Source organism: Mus caroli, chromosome 9 (genome assembly GCF_900094665.2).
Source record: "Mus caroli chromosome 9, CAROLI_EIJ_v1.1, whole genome shotgun sequence".
In the NCBI taxonomy this organism is placed as follows: Eukaryota; Metazoa; Chordata; class Mammalia; order Rodentia; family Muridae; genus Mus; species Mus caroli.
The window spans coordinates 59,910,044-59,929,427 of record NC_034578.1 but is presented as its reverse complement, the minus strand read 5'-3'; the positions used below and the strand labels follow the sequence as shown (position 1 = coordinate 59,929,427).

Sequence of the window (19,384 nt, the reverse complement as noted above, 5' to 3'; positions counted from 1 at the left end):
CACTCAAGCTGTGGACAATGTGGCTCGGCTGGGATTGACACTTGGTCCATTTAAACATTAGAGGCTGCTCCAACGTCACCTCCCTGCCTCCTCAGGTTCCGAGGTCCTCTGAGTGGACTTTTTTTTTTTTTTTTTTTCTGGAAGAGAGATCCTGGAACCACAGAATTATATTGCCTGGTCTCCACCAACTTTGTATGGTAACACTACTGTTCTGAGGTCCCGGATAAAAAAGGAAAAAGCAAGCTGAGGCTTCACACTGAAGTCTAAAGGAAGCTTTCAAAGCTCCCTATGTGTTGACGAGCCAGTGAGAGCCCCCAGAGGGCCAGGACACAGCTCTGCCAGTGTCTCCTTTGCTCCTCTGCCCTTGGCCTTGGTCAGCTGGCCGAGCCGCTGAGCTCCTACCCTCTGGATCAGGCTGGCAAACTGCAGGTTCTCTGACTGGGAGATGTTGAGGACTGCGCTGTAAGCATTCTCTCCTCTGTTCTCCAGCGTGGCCTCCACTGCCACCCGGCGACGTGTGCTCTCTATGATGAAGACAGTGGTGTCGAAGGACAGGGTGTAACTGGAGCAGTCCTGCGCCTGCCTCCTTAGCACCTGCTGGCAGTACTCCCTGTGGGAAGAGGTTGCTGGCTATCAGGCAGGCAAGATGGGGGTGAAAGGGTGACGCTGAGCCTCAGGACTGGCGCAGAGATATGGGAATAGGGGACCTGGCCAGTCACGGCCTGTGGGAACAGCCACCAAGAGAAGGAAGTGGATGGAGGGGTCTGCAAAGAGCTCATGCTGCTGGCCTACTGCTCGAACTAAAGCCCCCTGCTCTCCAGTCGCAGGCCGTACCTGCTTCTGAACTCAGCTCTCCTATTAGTCACGGATCATCGCGTCACTTGTCTTTCTCGGCTTTGGCTGCCAGGAAGCTCAGCACTAAATCTTGATGACTTTCCTGGCGTTTACATTTTGTCTCATTGCATCAAAGTTAAACAGAAATGATTGCAAAGTGCATCCTATAAGTTAAAATGTGCTCATGAGCAGTGCACTGGAGTTTGCCTTGTGCCCCGGTCTGTTTCCTCCAGGAGATCGTGGACGCTGTGCTCAGTTGTGTCATGAGGAGGTCAGAGGACAACTTGTGAGAGTTGGTTCTCTTCTTTTACTGTATAAGTCCCAGGGATCAAACTTAGATCATCAGAAGCAAGCGCCTTTCCCTGCTGAGTCCCCTCACCAGGGGACTCTTAGACTCTACACCAGAGGGACCAGAAAGCCCTAGGGTTCAGCTGCTACAATGCAACCATGGATGAGAGGCGTTTTATGCCTTTTTTTTTTTTTTTTTGGTTTTTCAAGTCAGGGTTTCTCTATGTAGCCCTGGCTGTCCTGGAACTCACTCTGTAGACCAGGCTGGCCTCGAACTCAGAAATTCGTCTGCCTCTGCCTCCCAAGTACTGGGATTAAAGGCGTGTGCACCATGACTGGCTTCATCTCTGCTTTCTATAACTTTGTTGTTGTTGTTCTTGGCTTATTTGTTCTAGGTCTACTTATATGTATGTGTGTTTCATCTGCGTGTATGTCTGCATACCATGTGAATGTCTGGGGCCCATGGAGGCCAGAAGATGGCATAATATCCCATGAAACTGGAGTCACAGATGTTTGTGAGCCTCTGTTGGGTCCTGGAGATTGAGCCTGGGTTCCCTGGATCCTTTGGAAGAACAGCCAATGCTCTTAACCACTGAGCCATCTGTTCAGCCTCCCTCCAACTCTCATTTGTCTTTTGACAAGGTCTCGTCTCATTCTAGCTGGCCTGGAACTCAGATCTGCCTGTCTCTGCCTCTCAAGTGCTGGAATTGAAGGGGTGTACCACCATACCTGAGCTCCTCTCCCCATTTCTTATTGGTTCTTGTGTAGTCCAGACTGACCTTGAACTCACTAAGTAGCCACAGATGCCTTGAATTTCTAATCAGTTCCCTTGGTGCTATCACTATGTATGGGCCACCACATCTGCTTATGATGCCCCTGGGCTTGAATCTAGGGCTTTGTGCATGCTAGGCAAGTGCTATATCCATTGAGCTACATGCCTGGCTCCCTAGCTTCTCTATCTGTTTAACTCTCCAGTGGAACAGTTCCATTCTCAGAGAAGCCAGCAAGGTTAGAATAGACTAGTGATGAATGCTCAGCCAAGGCCAACAGAGAGGGAGGGGACTTGCCTGAGATCACAGGGGAGTTAGAAGCTACTGTTCTGGGAGTATCAGAGCCATGCTGTCTGTGAGACAGCTTCACTAGGACAACCCAGCCCTCAGGGAGCTCCAGGCCACCAGCAGAGATGGGTCAAGGTGTATGGGACAACAAGCCACTCACATGGCAGTGGGCAGGTCACTCCGAGCATCCAGTACAAGGTCAGGGACACAGTGTTCATCCTCATTACAGCCATTCCAGAAGGGCACCTGCAAGGAGAGCCAGTACGGGTGGCTGGAGAGGGGACCATGGCTGCCAGACTTAGAATCCAGAGCCCCCAGCCTTTCTCATTCCAAGCCAGATGGGCTTCTGCCTGCCTTGCCCTCCTTCACTCCCACATAGATTCTCCCTCTTCTAAGAGAGAGTGCTCAGCCAGGCTGACAGCACAGTTCCAGTCAACAGAAACTGCCCATCTGCTGTGTCTAAGGTATGTAACATTGGAGACATAGGCTGAGAAAGGCACAGCATCTGCTCTTGGATCGTGGGGATGACTGACACGTGAACAGACAGATCTTGTGTGAAATGTGCAAGAAAAGCAGAGACAGAAGGAGCAAAGGCGACAGAGGTAGGGCTAGCTCTTCGGGTCTGTAGGTATTCAGAGAGATTTTCAAGGTGGGGACAGAGTTCTGAAGCATGATCGAGCAGGCTGGATGCCCCAGGGGAGTGGGGAATCCCAGAGAAGGCTGGAAGTGCAAGGCACTGAGGCTGGAGAGACGGAGAAGACAACTCCATAGTTCAGGGCAGTGGAGAGAGAGATACCAGGCATAGGAGGGGAAGATAAAAACAGCCGTCAGATTCTGTAGGCCAGTCCTGGAAGGCCTTGGGTCACTACCTGGTCCTGTATCTGACAGGAGCCAGCAAGTACTAGCACAGGAGGGCTCTGCTAGACAAGCTGATGGGTGGGAGGATGGACTGGGAGGGGCAGGGCTAGAGGCAGAGAAACCCATGGAGGTAGGGCGACACTCGGGAGGGTGAGAATGGCATCGTCCTGCTTAAGGTCTCAGAGGTGGGGTCATTAGGAACTAGAAGCTCTTTGGGTCAAGGGAGAGGCCTGGGGTATACCTGGTTCTTTTTCACGTTCTGGAAGGTGGACTGGAGATGCCAGCAGCATGCTTTCAGAACTCTAAGGTATGACTGGAGATGCCAGCAGCATGCTTTCAGAACTCTAAGGTATGACTGGAGATGCCAGCAGCATGCTTTCAGAACTCTAAGGTATGACTGGAGATGCCAGCAGCATGCTTTCAGAACTCTAAGGTATGACTGGAGATGCCAGCAGCATGCTTTCAGAACTCTAAGGTATGACTGGAGATGCCAGCAGCATGCTTTCAGAACTCTAAGGTATGACTGGAGATGCCAGCAGCATGCTTTCAGAACTCTAAGGTATGGTTCAGAAGCTTGGCTTGGGGTGTGTGAAGCATGCATGGGGTGTGCCCTGTGGCTCGTCCACAGCACAGCTCAGTAGGGTCTGGGTGCTGAAGCTCTGGTTCGATGGCATCAGTGACAGTCAAAGCTATTGGAGGTGGGAGGGGGGGAAGGGAAGTGACAGGGACAGCCTCTTCATTTTAAGAGCTTATTATTTATTTAGTTAATGCGTGTGAATACACTTTCTCTCTCTTCAGACACACCAGAAGAGGGCATCAGAATCCCATTACGGATGGTTGTGAGCCACCATGTGGTTGCTGGGAATTGAACTCAGGACCTCTGGAAGAGCAGTCAGTGCTCTTAACCGCTGCTCAGCCATCTCACCAACTCCTTATTAGCGCTTCCTAAGACAGACTGGGCCCTAGTTTAGATACATTGTTAGAAGACACTGTATATACTTCACTAAGCCTGCACCAGGCCTCTGGTGGCTCAAGCCTCCAGTCAGCCACTCAGGAAGTTTGCAGAAGATGGAGCCAGTCTCAGAAGTTCCAGCTAGATGATGAAGGATGCACTCAGTGTCACAAACTGGCTTAGCTCAGGGTCTCATGTAGCTCAGGCTGGCCCTGAATTTCCCATGAAATTGCTGACAATGACCTTGAACTTCTGATCCTCTTGCTTCTGATCCTCCTGAGTGCTGGGATTACAGTCATGTGCTACTGCATCTAGTTTATGCCTTACTGGAGAAGGAACCTAGGGCACTGAGCATGCCAGGCAAGCACTTTGCCAATTAAGCCACATTCCCAGCCCCTTAGGGCTCCATACACTGGGTATGGTGATGCCCACCATGATCCTAGAATTCACATGGTGCTCCCCACCCCCCCAATATGCTCAATGACTCTTTCTGGCTCTATCTAGCTTTCATGTTTACCCCACTGTCTCACGCCCATACCCTGGAGACACACAGTCAGTTCTCCTGGCTTTAAAGCAAGTCCTCCCCTCCTGCCTGTCTTACCCTCCCGGCTCTGCAGCTTAAGGTTCAAAGAGCTCAAAGCCACCTCTGCAGGAAGTTCCCTGACCACTCTCTGGTGTGACTCATGTTCTCCATCTCTACCTGGCGTCAGGATCCTGAGGGCATCAGGGTCCTGGCATGGGTGACTGCATGTGAATCTGCCTCACGAGCTTCATGTGGGAGCAGCGTGCACCCATTCTCTTGCGGTACAGACTTTGTAATTACGGTGTCAGGCAAGTCAGCGATTGGAGATGGCACCTTTTCTCCCATGCCAGCCCAGTGACTCACATGGGAGAGAAGGGAGAACAGGACCGGCTTGGTGAGAGGATGCTGTGGGGAGGGCTGGCAGGGTGTGCAGGGGTGGGTGTGTGTGGGGGGGATGGGAGGGGTTGTGGGAGCGTGGGCGAGGCAGCGCGCTGCACATCCTATCACAGTGCTGGAGAGATCTGAGGCTGTGGGAGGGGCTTCGCTTGGGTGCCTAGGCGTCCGAAGCTCTGGGTTTCTAACTGCTGTGATTAAGCCAGTTCCTAATGCTTACAGTCCAATGCAAATCCCGCCTGCTCTCCCAGCCCACTTAGACAGAAATAGGGAGGCGTTTTTGAGTAGACTCTTCAGAGAGCAAGCACCCCAAGTTATTAACAGAGGATTTAGGTGCCTCTAGAGCCGGACGCACTGGCAAAAAGAAAGCTTTGGAATACTTGGTAGCAGGCAGGGAGAGTCCTGCACTGAGTTAGATACGGAACAAACTCAAGAGCAAGCTCAAAGCAGCCGAGTCCTTTTCTGAAAACTTAGGGAGGTAAGAACCAGAGATCATAGTTGGGCGTGGTGGTGCACGCCTTTAATCTCAGCACTTGGGAGGCAGAGGCAGGTGGATTTCTGAGTTCGAGGCCAGCCTGGTGAGTTCCAGGACAGCCAGAACTACCAGAGAAACCCTGTCTCAAAAAACCAACCAACCAACCAACCAAACAAACAAACAAAAAACCCAAACCAAAACAACAACAACATAAAGAACCAGAGGTCATGGGGTCACAGGTTCCTTCTGGGCATCTCATTTCCCCCAGGGACCACTTAGTGCCTCCTTGTGAGGAGGACATGGGGATCCAACAAAGGAGTCTTGTCCTGCTGTTACTAGCTGTGGGTCTCTGGGGACAGGAGGCAGAGGGGCGAGGGAAGAAAGGGCTCAGCCATGTTCATCACAGGTTTGGAGGCAGGGTGGCAGAGGGGAGGGACTCACCGACACTCTGAGGGTAGTGGGCCAGCCGTTGTCCAGCATAGGGCCATTGTCAGGGTCCTCTAGGGAGTACTCCACGGAGAAGGCAACAGGCTTCACGTAGTCCGCAGTGTCCTGTGGGGAGAGGAGGGCAGAGTTCAGAGAGGAGGGACTACAATTTCTTGGGCCCAGACTGCAGACATAGAGCTTCCACCCCTCTAAGCTGGAGGACAGCAGCCTGTGGCCCTCAGGGTAAGTCCCCATGTGGATAATGGTTCTGCCAAGGCCTGCAGGTGAGAAGTATGTGCCAGGTAGAAAATCAAATGCCAGTTTGGCATCCTGAAGTTTCACCACACTCCTGTTTACCCTTCAAAGTCCAACCCTCATGGAGCAGATAACTTTGTCCTTCAGGAAGCCTGGCAGGCATCTTTCTCCCTCCAGATTTGTGACTTCAGCTTCTTCCCATGTCATTGAAACCACTTAAGTATCCTTTTCTTTCTGTTTTGTGTGTGTGTGTGTGTGTGTGTGTGTGTGTGTGTATCCCAGGCTGGCCCCGAACATAAGCTTCCTGCTTCAACCCCCTGAGTGCTGGGACTACCACACTTTGCTAAAAAATCCACCTGCGTGTCTTTCTTTCCTAGCAAGGAAGAGTCTAGAAACCTCTAGGTGTAGCCTAGCCATTGAGGTATGGCCTTATAATGTTGAATGTATGAATGAATGAATGAATGAATGAATGAATGAACGAGGAAGGAAAGAAGGAACATGTGATTCAGTTAGTCCTCACTATGGATGACAAGTGACTAGGGAGCTCCAAGCTGCCTAAAATCTTCCGTGCTCTAGAGCTGTGGTCAGCACACTTGGTATTTCTGTATGGAAGTAAGCCTCTTTCTCATTCAGTGATGGGCACCAGGCCACCACCTCTCTTGGGATGCTACTGTCCCATGTGTCTACACCTCTGCCTGCTTCACGAAGTCTTCAGTCCACTCTGTTGCTCTGCCCTTTCTAGCCATGGGTGGTGCTCCCCTCATCTCAGATAGCTCTCACTTCCCTGGTTTCATTCCTTCTAGGGATGAACAGCTGGGAAGGCAGGTGGGCAGGAGAGCCATGAGGACTTTGATCTGGGGCCCGAGGTCAAGGTTAGCCATGCTGCTTCCTGGCTATCCACGGAGGGCCCAGGACTAGCCTGATGCTCATGAGGCTCTCACTTCTACAGATGTCCCTCTACTCTGTACCCTTCTTGTAGGGCTTAGGGCCTGCTCATGGGCTCCTGGGCTCACCAGGACATGGAAGTTGATCCTTTGACAGTGTTCCTGGCCAGAGGAGAGCAGGACCGCTCTGTTGGTGAACTGGTCTCCGCCCTCGTCCAGATGTGCCCGCGGCATATACCGCCTCTCATCCATGGTTGCATTGTACCTGATGCCTGGAAGTGGGGAGAGGGTAAGACCAAGCTGGGCTTCCTCCACATCCTAGACTGTCGACCCGCTTAGCCTCTGGGCTAGCCTCATCCCTTACAGGCAGCTGGGAGCTAGAAGCTTCCACGATGGGAGCAAGAACTGTGGTAAGGAGGAAGGTGCTGAAGAGGAGGAGATGTGTGAGAGGCAGGGAGGGAGGACAGAAGAGGGACACAAGCCTTGGGAGAAGGACAGGGACTGGGGTGAGGCCAGTGTTGCTCAGCTCTGCCCACAAATGACCTCCTCAGCTCTCTTCCGACACCCTGCCTCACACTGTTGCTCTGGGCCTTCTCCTGGGGGCTTCACTCATACTGAGGATGCTCCTCAGATTCTTGTTTGTATTCTGTGGCTTAAGGCCCTCAGCCTTCCTCCTTTTAGCTTACAGAAGTTTGACAGAATGGCCAAGTGCCTTCTGCTCCCCATGCAGCCCTCTGGTGGCTGTGTCTTTGAATTCATGTCCTGTTACAGATGGAACATGCAGGAAAAGTACACAGCCACTAAGCTGGGACATGTCCTCTTATGCCCCCTACCCCCCACTTCTCTTCGGTCTTGTGCCTCATCACTAAAGGGGACATGGCCTGTGGTCACCAATGCATCCATCACTTCCAGGGATGCCTGGTCCAGGAAGTGGGTGCCTGAATCCAGTCTGAGATAAAAGGAGGGGACCCTTCCCAAGCCCATACCCCTGCGATGGCAGCTGTGACACACTGTGTTCCCAGCTCACCCCATGGCTGGCTCCAGGTTGGTTCCCTGAATCTGGCTGACTCCTGGCCTCCTCTCTGTACTCTACTGCTTGCCTTTTGCATCCCATTCAAAACCAAGGGATGTTCTTCTGTCCCTGCCCTTTCCCATCAGCCCTGCCCACTACCACTCTTGACCCTGCCAGGAATCCCTTGAAAGGAGAGCATCAGAGGAGACTCCAGCAGGCATCAAAGGTGTCTCAGGATGTGACCTGGTACTCAGACCCCATTTTGGAAAATCCCCAGGCTGAGTACTAGAACAATCTCAAGGCCCACAGAGAGACTGGAGCTTGGCTCCTAGGGAGGCTGGTTTACCGACGGTTGCTGTTTGGAAGTGGGGTGCCAGGAAGATGGGTATGAAGCAGAGGAAGGCGGCCAGGCAGGTGGCATCCCTGCCATTGCGCTTGCAGTCCTTGTGGAAGATGTTGATCTTGGAAGGCTCAAAGTGGAGGCTGGCGTTGATTTGAACTACAGGGCGGGCCCTGGAACAGAAAGGCAGGTGAGCTAGGGTAGGGCTGGAGTTCTGACTGGGGCTGGGACACTGGGGCTGAGGTACAGATCCAGACAGGAGTGGAGTCTGTAAAACCTGCCTAGAGGGTGCAGTGTGATGGGTGGGACAGAGAGAGTTCAGGAAGCTACAAGAGAGGGTGAGAGAGAGAGAGAGAGAGAGAGAGAGAGAGAGAGAGAGAAGTGTCAGGGATCTGGGACAGCCTGATCTCCTGGTGAGGACTCTTGCCTTCCCTTAATCCTTCCTGGCAGGCCCGAGTTATATTTGAATCCACTAGAGAGCGGGGCTAGGGATAGCTCAGGGGTGCATTTCCAGAGAGACCTGGATTTGTTTTCCAGAACCAACATACGTGGCAGCTCACAACCACCTGTAGCTACAGTTCTAGGAGGATCTGGCGCCCTCTTCTGGCCGTCATGGGCATTAGGATGCACGTGGCACACAGACAGACGTGCAGACAAAACATTCATAAAGTAAGAATTAGAAAGAAGAAAGAAAGTATTGGGAGCTGGACAGACCCAGGCTTTCTCAGAGCCCCCCCCCCCCCGAAAAGGATAGAAGGCTAGCTCAGTGCCTGTGCTCAGGAGCAGACTTGGCAAGGCCAGCCTGGGGCTGAGGCCAGAGCTTTGAAGGAGTTAAGGTTTCAGTTCCTGGGAACTTGGCTGTTCCCCGTGAAGAGACTGGAGTTAACAGTCCCTAGGCCATTGTGTGCTGCGATGCTCTGGAGATACCCAGCGTTCCCTTTGTGCAGCTTTGCTTGGTCAGCTTCCCGCTGAATGCATCCCATTTATGATGGTTCCTCAAGACTTTGTTCCATATCTCTCCCTGAAAACAGTATATAAAACACTATATTTCCAAATAAGCCTGCTTGGTGTGATGGCTTGTATGCACTTGGGCTAGGGAGCGGCACTCGTAGGAAGTGTGGCCTCTTCGGAGTAGATGTGTCACGGTGGGTGTGGGCTTTAATACTCTCGTGTCCTAGCTGCCTGGAAGTCAGTCTTCTCCTAACTGCCTTTGGAACAAGCAGTGGAACTCTCTGCTCCTCCACTCTTCCAGCACCACGTCTGCCTGGACACTGCTGTGCTCCCACCTTGATGATAATGGACTGAGCCTCTGAACCTGTAAACCAGCCCCAATTAAATGTTGTCCTTATAAGAGTTGCCTTGGTCGTGCTGTCTGTTCACAGCAGTAAAACCCTAACTAAGACACTTGACAAATATATCGTTTGTGCAAGACCTCCCAATCCCAAACTTCCCTGTCTCCTTATTTTCTGATCCCCTGCCTTATCTGGTTCTCTCTCTCTCTCAGAACTTGTCACTGAAGAGCAACCTACTGGTGCAGATCTGGAAGGAACAGTTAAGCGAAGCAAAGAGAAAAGCAAGAGAGCAAAACAAACCCCATGCTGGGTACAGAGTCTCGGTTGGTAGAGTGCTTGCCTGGTGTGCAGGAAGCTCTTGATATCCAGCACCAAATAAACAAGGTGAGGTGGGGAGACAGAGGCAGGAGGATCCGAAGTTCCAGCCATCCTTGGCTTCAGAGTGAGTTTACAAAGGAACAGAAAAGGCCTCCCATGCCCAGGCTGCACCCCAGGTCACACTAGACTGAGCGAGACACTAACATGCTCTAAAGCTGTGTCTCAGGAGGTAGAGGTGTGCACCACTACCTCCTGCAGACATCTTTTACAGCTCAGAGCCAGATGCAGTCAGTTGGCACAGGCTCTGCAAGGCTAATGAGCTCTGGAGTGAAGTTGAGTGGGAGCTACACAGAGCACAATTGAGTGGAAAAGACTGGAAGTGCAGCCAGGAGGATCTGAAAGTATCAGCACTGAGTGATGGAAAGTTAGCTGGTTTTTCTTTCTTCTTCACATTTTAAGTTAATGCAGAAAACCTAAACGATGACTTTGATCTCAGCAACATATATTTAAAAAGCTCCAATCAGCCAGTCTTTAATCTCAGCAGAGGCAGGTAGATCTCTGTGAGCTCGAGACCAGCCTGGTTTACATAGTGAGTTCCAGGCTAACCAGGACTACAGTCTAAAAGTAGCAGCACACAAGAAGATGCGTAGGCTTTTTCTCAAGCACTGATACAGAACCACACATGAGAAGGAAATGAGACCCAGGGGTTGGGAGAAAGAAACCCCCTAATCCACATCCATTCTCCCGCACAGGAGGGGAGGAGAATGCTTCTAGGAGGGGCTCAGTGCTTCCTCTAAGTAGCCTGGGAGGCAGGAGTGGGACAGAAGCTGCAGGGAGCAGGGCACAGGAAAAATTCTGAGGGTTGGAAACAGAAAGTGATCTCCAGTCCTAGAACTCCACCGAGAATAGAGAGTAGGACTCCAGGACCACACGGGCTGGGAGGGGCTCAGGGTTCATTTGGGTGACAGTAGTCAGAGACCTTTGAAACACTCTATTCAGTTAACCCTCAGGAGAGCCCTCCAGTTAGAAAAAGTAGGGGAACCAACCACAAAACCACAGCGTTGCCCAGGGCGCCCACTGCTAGGTCCACAAGCCCATCCTCATTGAGGTCCAGTTGTCCGTGGATGCTGCAGCCAAAATGCTGCAGGCCAGGAGCCAGCTCTGAGGCTGTTATTCTCTGCAGGGACAAGAGAGAAAGGGTGTGTGTACTGTGAGCCAGGTTAGCTCCAGGGGGGACAGACATAATCCTGAGCTCTGAGACCCCCATCAGCTGCCTGATGAGGCACCTGGGAAATCCTTACCTTTAAAGTCACTGTTTTGGATGAAAATGTGTCTCAAAATATTCCCCAACAAGGTTTGATGGCTCACACTTACAATCCCAGTACTTTAGAGGTAGAAATTTCTGATCATGAGTTCAAGACCGGCATGGCCTTGCCTCAAAAAAACAAAAAACAAAAAACAAACAAACAAACAAGGGCTTGAAGGTGAAACTGAGTGGCGTGGTGTTTACCTGGAAGGTGCAAGACCCTAACACTGATCCTCAGCACCGTAAAAAATAAAATAAAGGACTTGTTCGATGTCAATGTATACTACCTGGCAGATAACAAATCCCCTGTCATCTCTGACCTTGGTGTATTTATTTCATTACCTTACTAATAAAATGTGTAGGCAAATTCTCGAGACTAGATACAACCATTTAGATCATTAACTCACAACTGTAGGTACCTACCCTGGGCTCTAACAACAATCAGCCAGGGAATGTGTGTGTGTGGGGGGCGGGGCGTGTCTCAGGGGCCTACCCTTTATCACTGCACTATTATCTACTGATAGATTCTTGGAAAGAGGGACTCATTGTCTTTTAGTTGCATATCCACTGTTGAACCACCAGGCTCCAACATGTAGTTCCCATGGTCACACAGTTGGCCCTGGATAATATTAGTCAGGGTTCCCAAAACAAAACAGACATGTATATGTGAGAGAGATGTGTGTGTGTGTGTGTGTGTGTGTGTGTGTGTAGAGAGGTGGTAGGTGGATCTCTGTTTGAGGACAGCAACCTTTCTTCAAACAAACAAACAACAACAACAAAAAAAAACCTCCACAATGTGCGCGTGCGCGCACGCACACACATACACACACACACACACAGAAAAAAGAAAACAGAGAACAGAAAAAGAAAGTGGAGTTGGAGGGATGGCTTAGTGGTTATAACACTTGCTCTTCTTACAGAGAACCTAGATTTGATTTCCAGCACCTACATGGCACTTCATAGCCATCTTTCAGATGACAGTCCATAGCCATCTCTAACTCCAGTTGCATGGAATCTAACACCCCCATGGGCACCAGGCACATGCATTCATTTAGACATCACTCATACATAAAATAAATAAATCTAAAACAAAACCAAACCCAAAAAGTACTGGGCCCTTGCAGAGGACCGAGGTATGATTCCCGGCTCACAATGGTTTATCGCTCCAGTTCCGAGGAAGCCAATGTTCTCTCCTGACCTCCTTGGGCACTACAAACACATGCAATGCAGGGGAAACCTCTGTCTATAGAATTTCTTTTTCTTTAAAGAGAAAAGAAAATTTAAAAAGTGTTGGCAAATTTGTGTTGGATGAGAAGCAGAGACGCGAAAGATCTCTTTGTAGTAAAAATGGAACCCAGGTAGGAGCGGTCCAGGCCTAGTGGTTCCCGTCGGGGTAGTGATGTTTGGTGCCTGGGATTTTCATCTGGACTGATGTGGAAAAGATAAAGGTGTGTATGAGGACAGGATAGGGAAGTGCTAGACATACAATGCACCCATAGCAATATTTCCACAGGAGGTAGGAAAGGCAGGATCCTTCCTGTAGGAGACCATGACAGGAAACGGAAGCACAGGAGTTCATGGGCGCTGCTCAGACTCTCCTGTTTTCTGCTCTACCCGGTCTCCCCACCACAGAGCCCCACCTGCATGGGCTTCTTCAGGATATTGGTTTGGAAGCCATGGAAGATGTAGATGGCCCCTCTGTGGCTGTCCTCCAGAGGGGCCCCCACCACCACATCATTGTAGGAATCTTGGTTGAGGTCTTGAACAGAGGCGATGCAGGATCCGAACCGGGCGTTCTGGTAGCTGTGGGAATCTTTCAGAGTGCCATTATAAACAAACCGGTTCTGTAAAAACCAAGGCCAGGGAGAGGCTGAGGAACAGCCTGTACCAAGTGGACTCTCTCCATTCCATCTTCCAGAGCCCATCCTGATGACAGGAGCCCAGATACTAGAGCTCTGGGCAGAGAGGCTTCTGCCTGTCCCAGCTGGCTCCTGCAGGTGGTACCCGCCCTCCCAGGAACCTGGGTTCCCTTGAGGTTAACCAAGTCAGAGCAGGGCTCTGATGCCCCGCAGAGCTGGCTGGACCCTCCCGGCCACAGTACCTGTCTCAGGTTGTAGACATACACCTTGCCTCGCTCTCGGCCCTCGCTGAAGTACATGGGTGCACCCACCAGCAGCACATCTGTCACTCTGTCATCATCGATGTCCACTGAGGTGATCTCACTCCCGAAGTAGGAGCCTATCTGCGGCACACCATGGGAGAAGGATGGAGCTGGGTCCCCAATACTTAACTTTATTGTGTTTATTTATTCTTCTGAGCAGCAATACGTTCTAGTGACAAAACCCAGAAATATTATAATGGCAAGAAAGGAAACTACAAAGAAGTATGAAGATAAAAAAAAGTTACTTTTGGTCTCAAGCCTCAGCCCCAGCCAGCAGGCGGGTTAACTGTATTTTCCTCTGCTCTGTTCTACCGAGTCTTTACACTGTCAGTTTATATATGAATATGTTATTTATTGTTACAATGAGACCATTCTTCGTCTTTCCTGGAGATGAAAGTATAACAATGTATAACATTATGGTAAAACAATGTATCCAGAGCCTATTCTCCAGGACATAGTTTTCCTTGTGAAGGCCCCATTTAAGAAATGTATTCTCTGATGTCAGACATGTCTGTAAGGAAACACAACACTATCCACTCGCCAGCTCTCCCCTCCAACGCCCCCAGGCCTAGCCCTCCTCATTCAACTCCACTCAACACTGTATCGTCAAAGAGCAGCAGGCTAAATCCACTTAGCATTGCCCATGTGAGTGTGTGTGTGTGTGTGTGTGTGTACTGTGGTCACACGCCCAAAGAATGACTGCGCCTATACCTTAGTCTGGTTCTTAACCACTGAGCCATCTCTCCAACCCTAGCCTGGTTATTTTGTTTTACATGAGTTACATGAAACCCAAAGAATTCTGGTTTTCTGGCGGGTCAGAAGCCTGGTTATTGTTTGGCCAGGTCTCTCTGACAATGGAAGTCTCCTTGTGCCACTATCTCTAGGCATATGATGACTATGTAGTCCTGGCTGTCCTGGTGCTTGCTATGTAGACCAGACTGGCCTAAAACTCGCAGAGGTCCACCTGCCTCTGCCTCTGCCTCCCGAATGCCAGGACTAAAGGAGTGAGCCACCAGGCTCAGCTCAGAAGTCTATTCTGAGGTCTAAAATCTTTAACGGGAGCTAGGGATGTGGCTTAGATGGCAGAGTGCTTGCCTAGGAAGCCGAAGCTCCGAGTCTGAGCCTCAGCACCATATAAACCATGTGTGGTGGTGCACGCCTGTGATCCTAACATGGGAGGGAGAGGCAAGAGGTCACGAGGTCGAGGCAATCCTCAGCTATATAGTGAGTTTAGGGCCATCCTGGGCCACAACACACCGCTTTCTCAAAAACAATATAAAGCACAAAACCTTTAAGGAGGAAGATAAAAAATACAGATAGAAGAAAAAGGAAATAGTGAGCCGGGGCTGGTGTGGGGAAGAGAGAGAGAGATGTCTCCACAGAGTAGGTGTAAGGCAACAGGAAACTGCGTCTGAGGCTTCAGCTACCTGGGTCACAGTAATCTGGAGTCTACTTAGTTCCGGCACTAGGTTTCTTGTTCTGATGTTGGGGGTGGAGCTGGATTGGTTAACTAATGATAACCAATCACTAGTTACCAGCAAATTCCCTGCAGCTCCCAGGTCTAGCCTTTGCTCCCGAAGGAGCTGACCTTGAGTGGGTTGGAGCAGGCTGGAGCAGATGGGAGCGGAAGGGAGCTGGGTGGGGTGAGGTGGAGTGAGATGGGGGTTGGGGAATGGGGTGGAATATGAAGTATGGGGGCGTGGGGGTAATGGGGTGGGACAGGGGCAGTCGAATGTAGCAGGGGTAATGGTGGAATGAAGTGAAGCAGGTTGGAGCGGGGCAGGGAGGAGTAGGGCAGAGTTTCCCAGTCTGAACATGAGGATCCCAGCAGTGCCCCACTGGCCTCACAGAGGAGTGTCAGAATTGTGACCCACTATAGTTAGGGCTCAGGTTGCCATAAGAGGAGTGTATCCTGGTGACAGGCCATGAGCAGGAGAAGCTGTAGGATAGGCTGTTCTCAGGCTCTAAGTAATGAGGGAAGGCAGGACAAGGTCTGGGTGGGGCTTAGCTTGGGTTCAGGGTACAAGAGGATGCTGTCAGTGAGGAGATGCCAAGGCCTGGTCTAGGGGTTGCTAGGGAGTCAAGAGCCTGGGTTCTTTTTTTTTTTTTTGGTTTTTTGAGACAGGGTTTCTCTGTAAAGCCCTGGCTGTCCTGGAAATCACTTTGTAGACCAGGCTGGCCTCGAACTCAGAAATCCACCTGCCTCTGCCTCCCGAGTGCTGGGATTAAAGGCGTGCGCCACCACGCCCGGCTGAGCCTGGGTTCTTAACCTGACTTGGTCAGAAACCTGCTGTAAGGGCTTGGAGAAGCTGTGTTGCTTCCTTGGCTGCTGCAATGATTCATTTGCTTCCTGCCACCATGCTTCTAACTGGCATCGTGACCATCTGACACAGCCTGCTACACAGCCTGATTATCAGCCACATCCCAAGTGGGGCAGTGCCATTAGCAGTGAGCTTTGCATCCAGGAAAAAGAAGGAAGAGAGTGTCCCTGTGGGTCTTGCTGTGGGGTGAAAAGATGTCACCAGGCAGTTTGAGGAGATGACTGTCCTTTCAGGATGCCCCAGGGCCAGAAGAACCCCAGGCCAGGTAGCTCTACACGAATGCTGCCTGTAGCCTCCATTCCAGTGCATGTGAGGCAGACACTGACAGGGCAGAATAGCAGCAGAGATTACCCAGCACTCTAGAGGCAAGCAGTCTATAAAGTGGAGGGAAGACATTGTCCCAGGCCCTCCCTGATGTAGCTCAGGAGTTGGGCTGGCTTTGAGGGGAGGGGCCAATGCAGGCCCTATGGCTGTAGTAATTGCGTTTGCAGGCACACTCAACCACAGAGAGAATTAGACATGTGCCCACCCCACTGGGGAATACTTGTGGGTGTGGGACCTTCTTGCTGAGGGGGAAAAGCCCCTCTACCCAGTCTGCCTGGGTCAGACCCTAACCCTCGCCCACAGCCTGCTCCCTGCAGCCTGCCCTCCATTACCTGCTCGCCCCGAAGAGCCTGGTGGATGGTGAGGCTCCGGTTGTTGTGCATGCTGAATAGAATGACCTTGCCAGTATGGTTGAATCTGGGGGCTCCAGCCACATACACCCGCCCCTGCCTGGAGGACACAACCGACGTCACTGTGTAGCCTGCAGAAGGAGGAGACAGGCTGGTCTCTGGTGCTGGGTGCTCAGTAGACCGTGCCTAGGTTTGGCAAGGAGCTCAACCAAGCACGAGGAGGAGCGATGAGTTCTGTTTCCCTCATGCACATAGATTAATCAAAAGAGCCCGGAGAGGCAGCTCAGTGGAGGGTGTGTGGTTGACTTATGCAAAGCCCTGTACTTGACCAATAACAAGACAAAACCTAAACAAAACGGAACAAAACAACAACAACAACAAACAACAAACAACAACAACCACCTCTCAACAACAGCAAAAAACAAAACAAACCCAGAATTATTTAATAAAAGGGAGAGTGGGTGTTGACCAGACTTGCACTCTGTCCTAGGGGAAGCAGGCCTAGTATGATGGGGCTCCAGCCTGGGCCTGAAGCTTTAAGGCTCTGACAACTGAAGAGAGTCTGGAAGCTTCCACCGAAGACTACTTACGCTATGGGGAACTACCTGTCATTTATTCTATGTGTTTAGAAGCTGGCATGGGGTACGGGATACACTTAGGGGGAAGCCAGTCTTGTAGCTAGGTCTGGAATTGCCAATAGGCACAGATGGGCCCCTCAGCCCAGGGCTCTCCTCACCTCTGTCACCAGGGTCTCACCTAGGTATGCCGCATGGTTCTTCAGCTCCTCTGGAAACTCCTTAAGGTAGGACTCTCGGTGAGGAATCACCTTGCCAGCACTTGTCTCCTTCAGCACTGCCCCGTTCCAGTCATAGGCTCCCACGGCTCCCAGCAGGATCCCATCCTGGCCCCAGGGGAGAACATTGTGTCAGACAGTTTCTAGGGACTGCTTGCAACCTTTGAGGTCCCACTAGCCACCTGGGGTACCTTTGCCAGGGGTGGCGACATAGAAACCCAGCTTCCAGCTGGCGATTGTAGCTTATAACCAAGCCTCAGAGAGTGTTGTGCCTCGTCTCATCCTAAGCACAAAATGGGTCAAGCTGATCTCAAGGGTGTGAATTTAGAAAGAGAAAAAGGAACATTCTAGAAATAAACTCCAAACCCAGGGCAAACCCTCCACATTTCCTTGGGATTTCAAATGGCCCATATCTCCTGTTACCTACTCCCAACCCCATTCCTTCAAGCCTTAGGTGACCTTTATAGCCACTGAGCAGAGACCCTGAGTCTGAGAGAAGGCAGAGTTTTGCTTTCTAGGAACTGGGAGCTGTTTGGTAGAGTGTATGCAGAGCGGGCTGGGATCGGTTATGTAGATGAGCCAAGGGCATGGAGTTTGTTCCTTCACTGGTTTGGAGGATACCTCCTGCCCACCCATTGGCTGCAGGATAAATGCATGCTGCCATGCCTGGGTATGAAGGCAGTAAGTGTCTGTATTCCTGAGTATTTGATCAGTTCTTAAGAAATGGGTCCCTGTACCCTCCCACCTCCAATGTGAGTGACCCGCATGACCAGTGGGTACAGGAAGGCAAACAGCAAGCACTGAATGGGGGGATGGGACCTGGGTGGCAGTGCAAGACGAGGTGGTGAGAGCAGTGGTCTCTGCTCCCCTCCTGGGAGATGCAGGGCAAAGGCGGCTTCTTCTGTAGCTTGGCTTTGGGCTTTAATTTTCTTTTACTAACCAGCTTTCTTTCTGTTTAAGGGTCTGGGAAGTTAGCTCAGTAGTGAAGTGATTGCTTTGCAGCCACAAGGACCTGTACTTAGCCCTGAGAACTCTCGAAAACCAGCATGGTGGCGTGTGCCCAAGACTGGGCTGGGGAGGGAGAAGCAGGTGGTCCCCGCTTGCTGACCTGCCAGCCTCGCCTACTTGGTGAGCTCCAGGTTAGCGGCAGACTCTGCCTCAAAAACAAAAAACCCAAAACACTCGGGTTGTTCGTTGGCTTCAGTGTACGTTTGACACGGGGTAGTTGGTAGAATGGTTGCCTAGCACATACAAAGCCCTGGGTTCCACCTTCAGTACCACATAAACTGGGCATGTTGGTGTGCGACAATAATCCTAGCACTAAAATCAAAATTCTGTCTGTCTGTCTGTCTGTTTTGTGTGTGTGTGTGTGCACTAGGGATAGAACCCAGGGCCTGAGCTGTGTTTAGCAAGCACTCTGCCAGCAGCAGCTTTACATTTTTGCAGTACAGGAGGGTAAGGTCCCCACCCTCACCCCAGCCTCAGTTCTCCATGAGCTCAGTTGGCTGGCTGGGTTCACAGTTTCCCTGCATTTTAAAAAGGCTAGTTGATCTTAGGCAAGTTGAAAAGGCAAGTTCTCTGGAGGGAGAACTTTCCCTGTGGGATGTTTGGCAACTATAAATAAACTGTCCTGGGGAGAGCCTGATGCTCTGTCATGTTCAAAGCCAGGCTTTCTAATTAGCTCCCTGGCCGATTCATCTGGGAAGCCCAGTGGGCGGGGCCAAGACTGAGGTCCAGAACTCCAAGTCCTGTTTTTCACCCTCAGTCACTGCCGACATTCCTCGATTTTGGAGTATTTTCCTTCTTGATGGCACACTTTCTCATCCAGTCCCATGGGAGCCCACAGGACCCTGTGAGGGGCCAGACTGTTTCTTATCTGTACAGAGGTTCAGAGAGAGGCAACAGCTTCCCCAAGGTTACTCAGCAGGTCCGAGGCAGGCTGGGTCTTTGGTCAGTGGGTGGGTGGGGCAGAGAGGAAAGCGCAGGCTGGTTCTTTGAAGCTCTTCCTTCTGGATTCCCATCTGAGCCCCTCTGGGAGGAGGGCGTTCCTTTCCTCCTGTAAGCTTGCTGAGTCCCTGTATCCTGGTGAGGCTTCTGAAGAGGTGCCTGTGGCTTTCCAGGGAACTCTGGTGTGCTGGGAAAGGCCAGCTCCACCCAGTGCTCCCTGAGTGGAGTCTGAGGATTATACTGGGCGTCAGAAGCAAGGAGCAAGGCAAGCTCT

General features: G+C 51.2%; 1 protein-coding gene across 1 annotated transcript in view; it reads right to left on the bottom strand.

Moving 5' to 3' along the window:
• The window catches only part of Itga11 (integrin subunit alpha 11), a 106,680-nt gene that overhangs the window by 15,053 nt on the left and 72,243 nt on the right, over positions 1-19,384 (bottom strand). Inside the window, exons 11-20 of the mRNA XM_021172144.2 lie at positions 17,127-17,271; positions 16,353-16,501; positions 13,316-13,456; positions 12,855-13,058; positions 10,955-11,085; positions 8,305-8,471; positions 7,076-7,218; positions 5,823-5,933; positions 2,341-2,426; positions 403-610 (exon numbers count right to left, since the gene is read on the bottom strand). Coding sequence (XP_021027803.1) covers positions 403-610; positions 2,341-2,426; positions 5,823-5,933; positions 7,076-7,218; positions 8,305-8,471; positions 10,955-11,085; positions 12,855-13,058; positions 13,316-13,456; positions 16,353-16,501; positions 17,127-17,271 — 1,485 coding nt within the window. The remainder of the gene's footprint in view (positions 1-402; positions 611-2,340; positions 2,427-5,822; positions 5,934-7,075; positions 7,219-8,304; positions 8,472-10,954; positions 11,086-12,854; positions 13,059-13,315; positions 13,457-16,352; positions 16,502-17,126; positions 17,272-19,384) is intronic.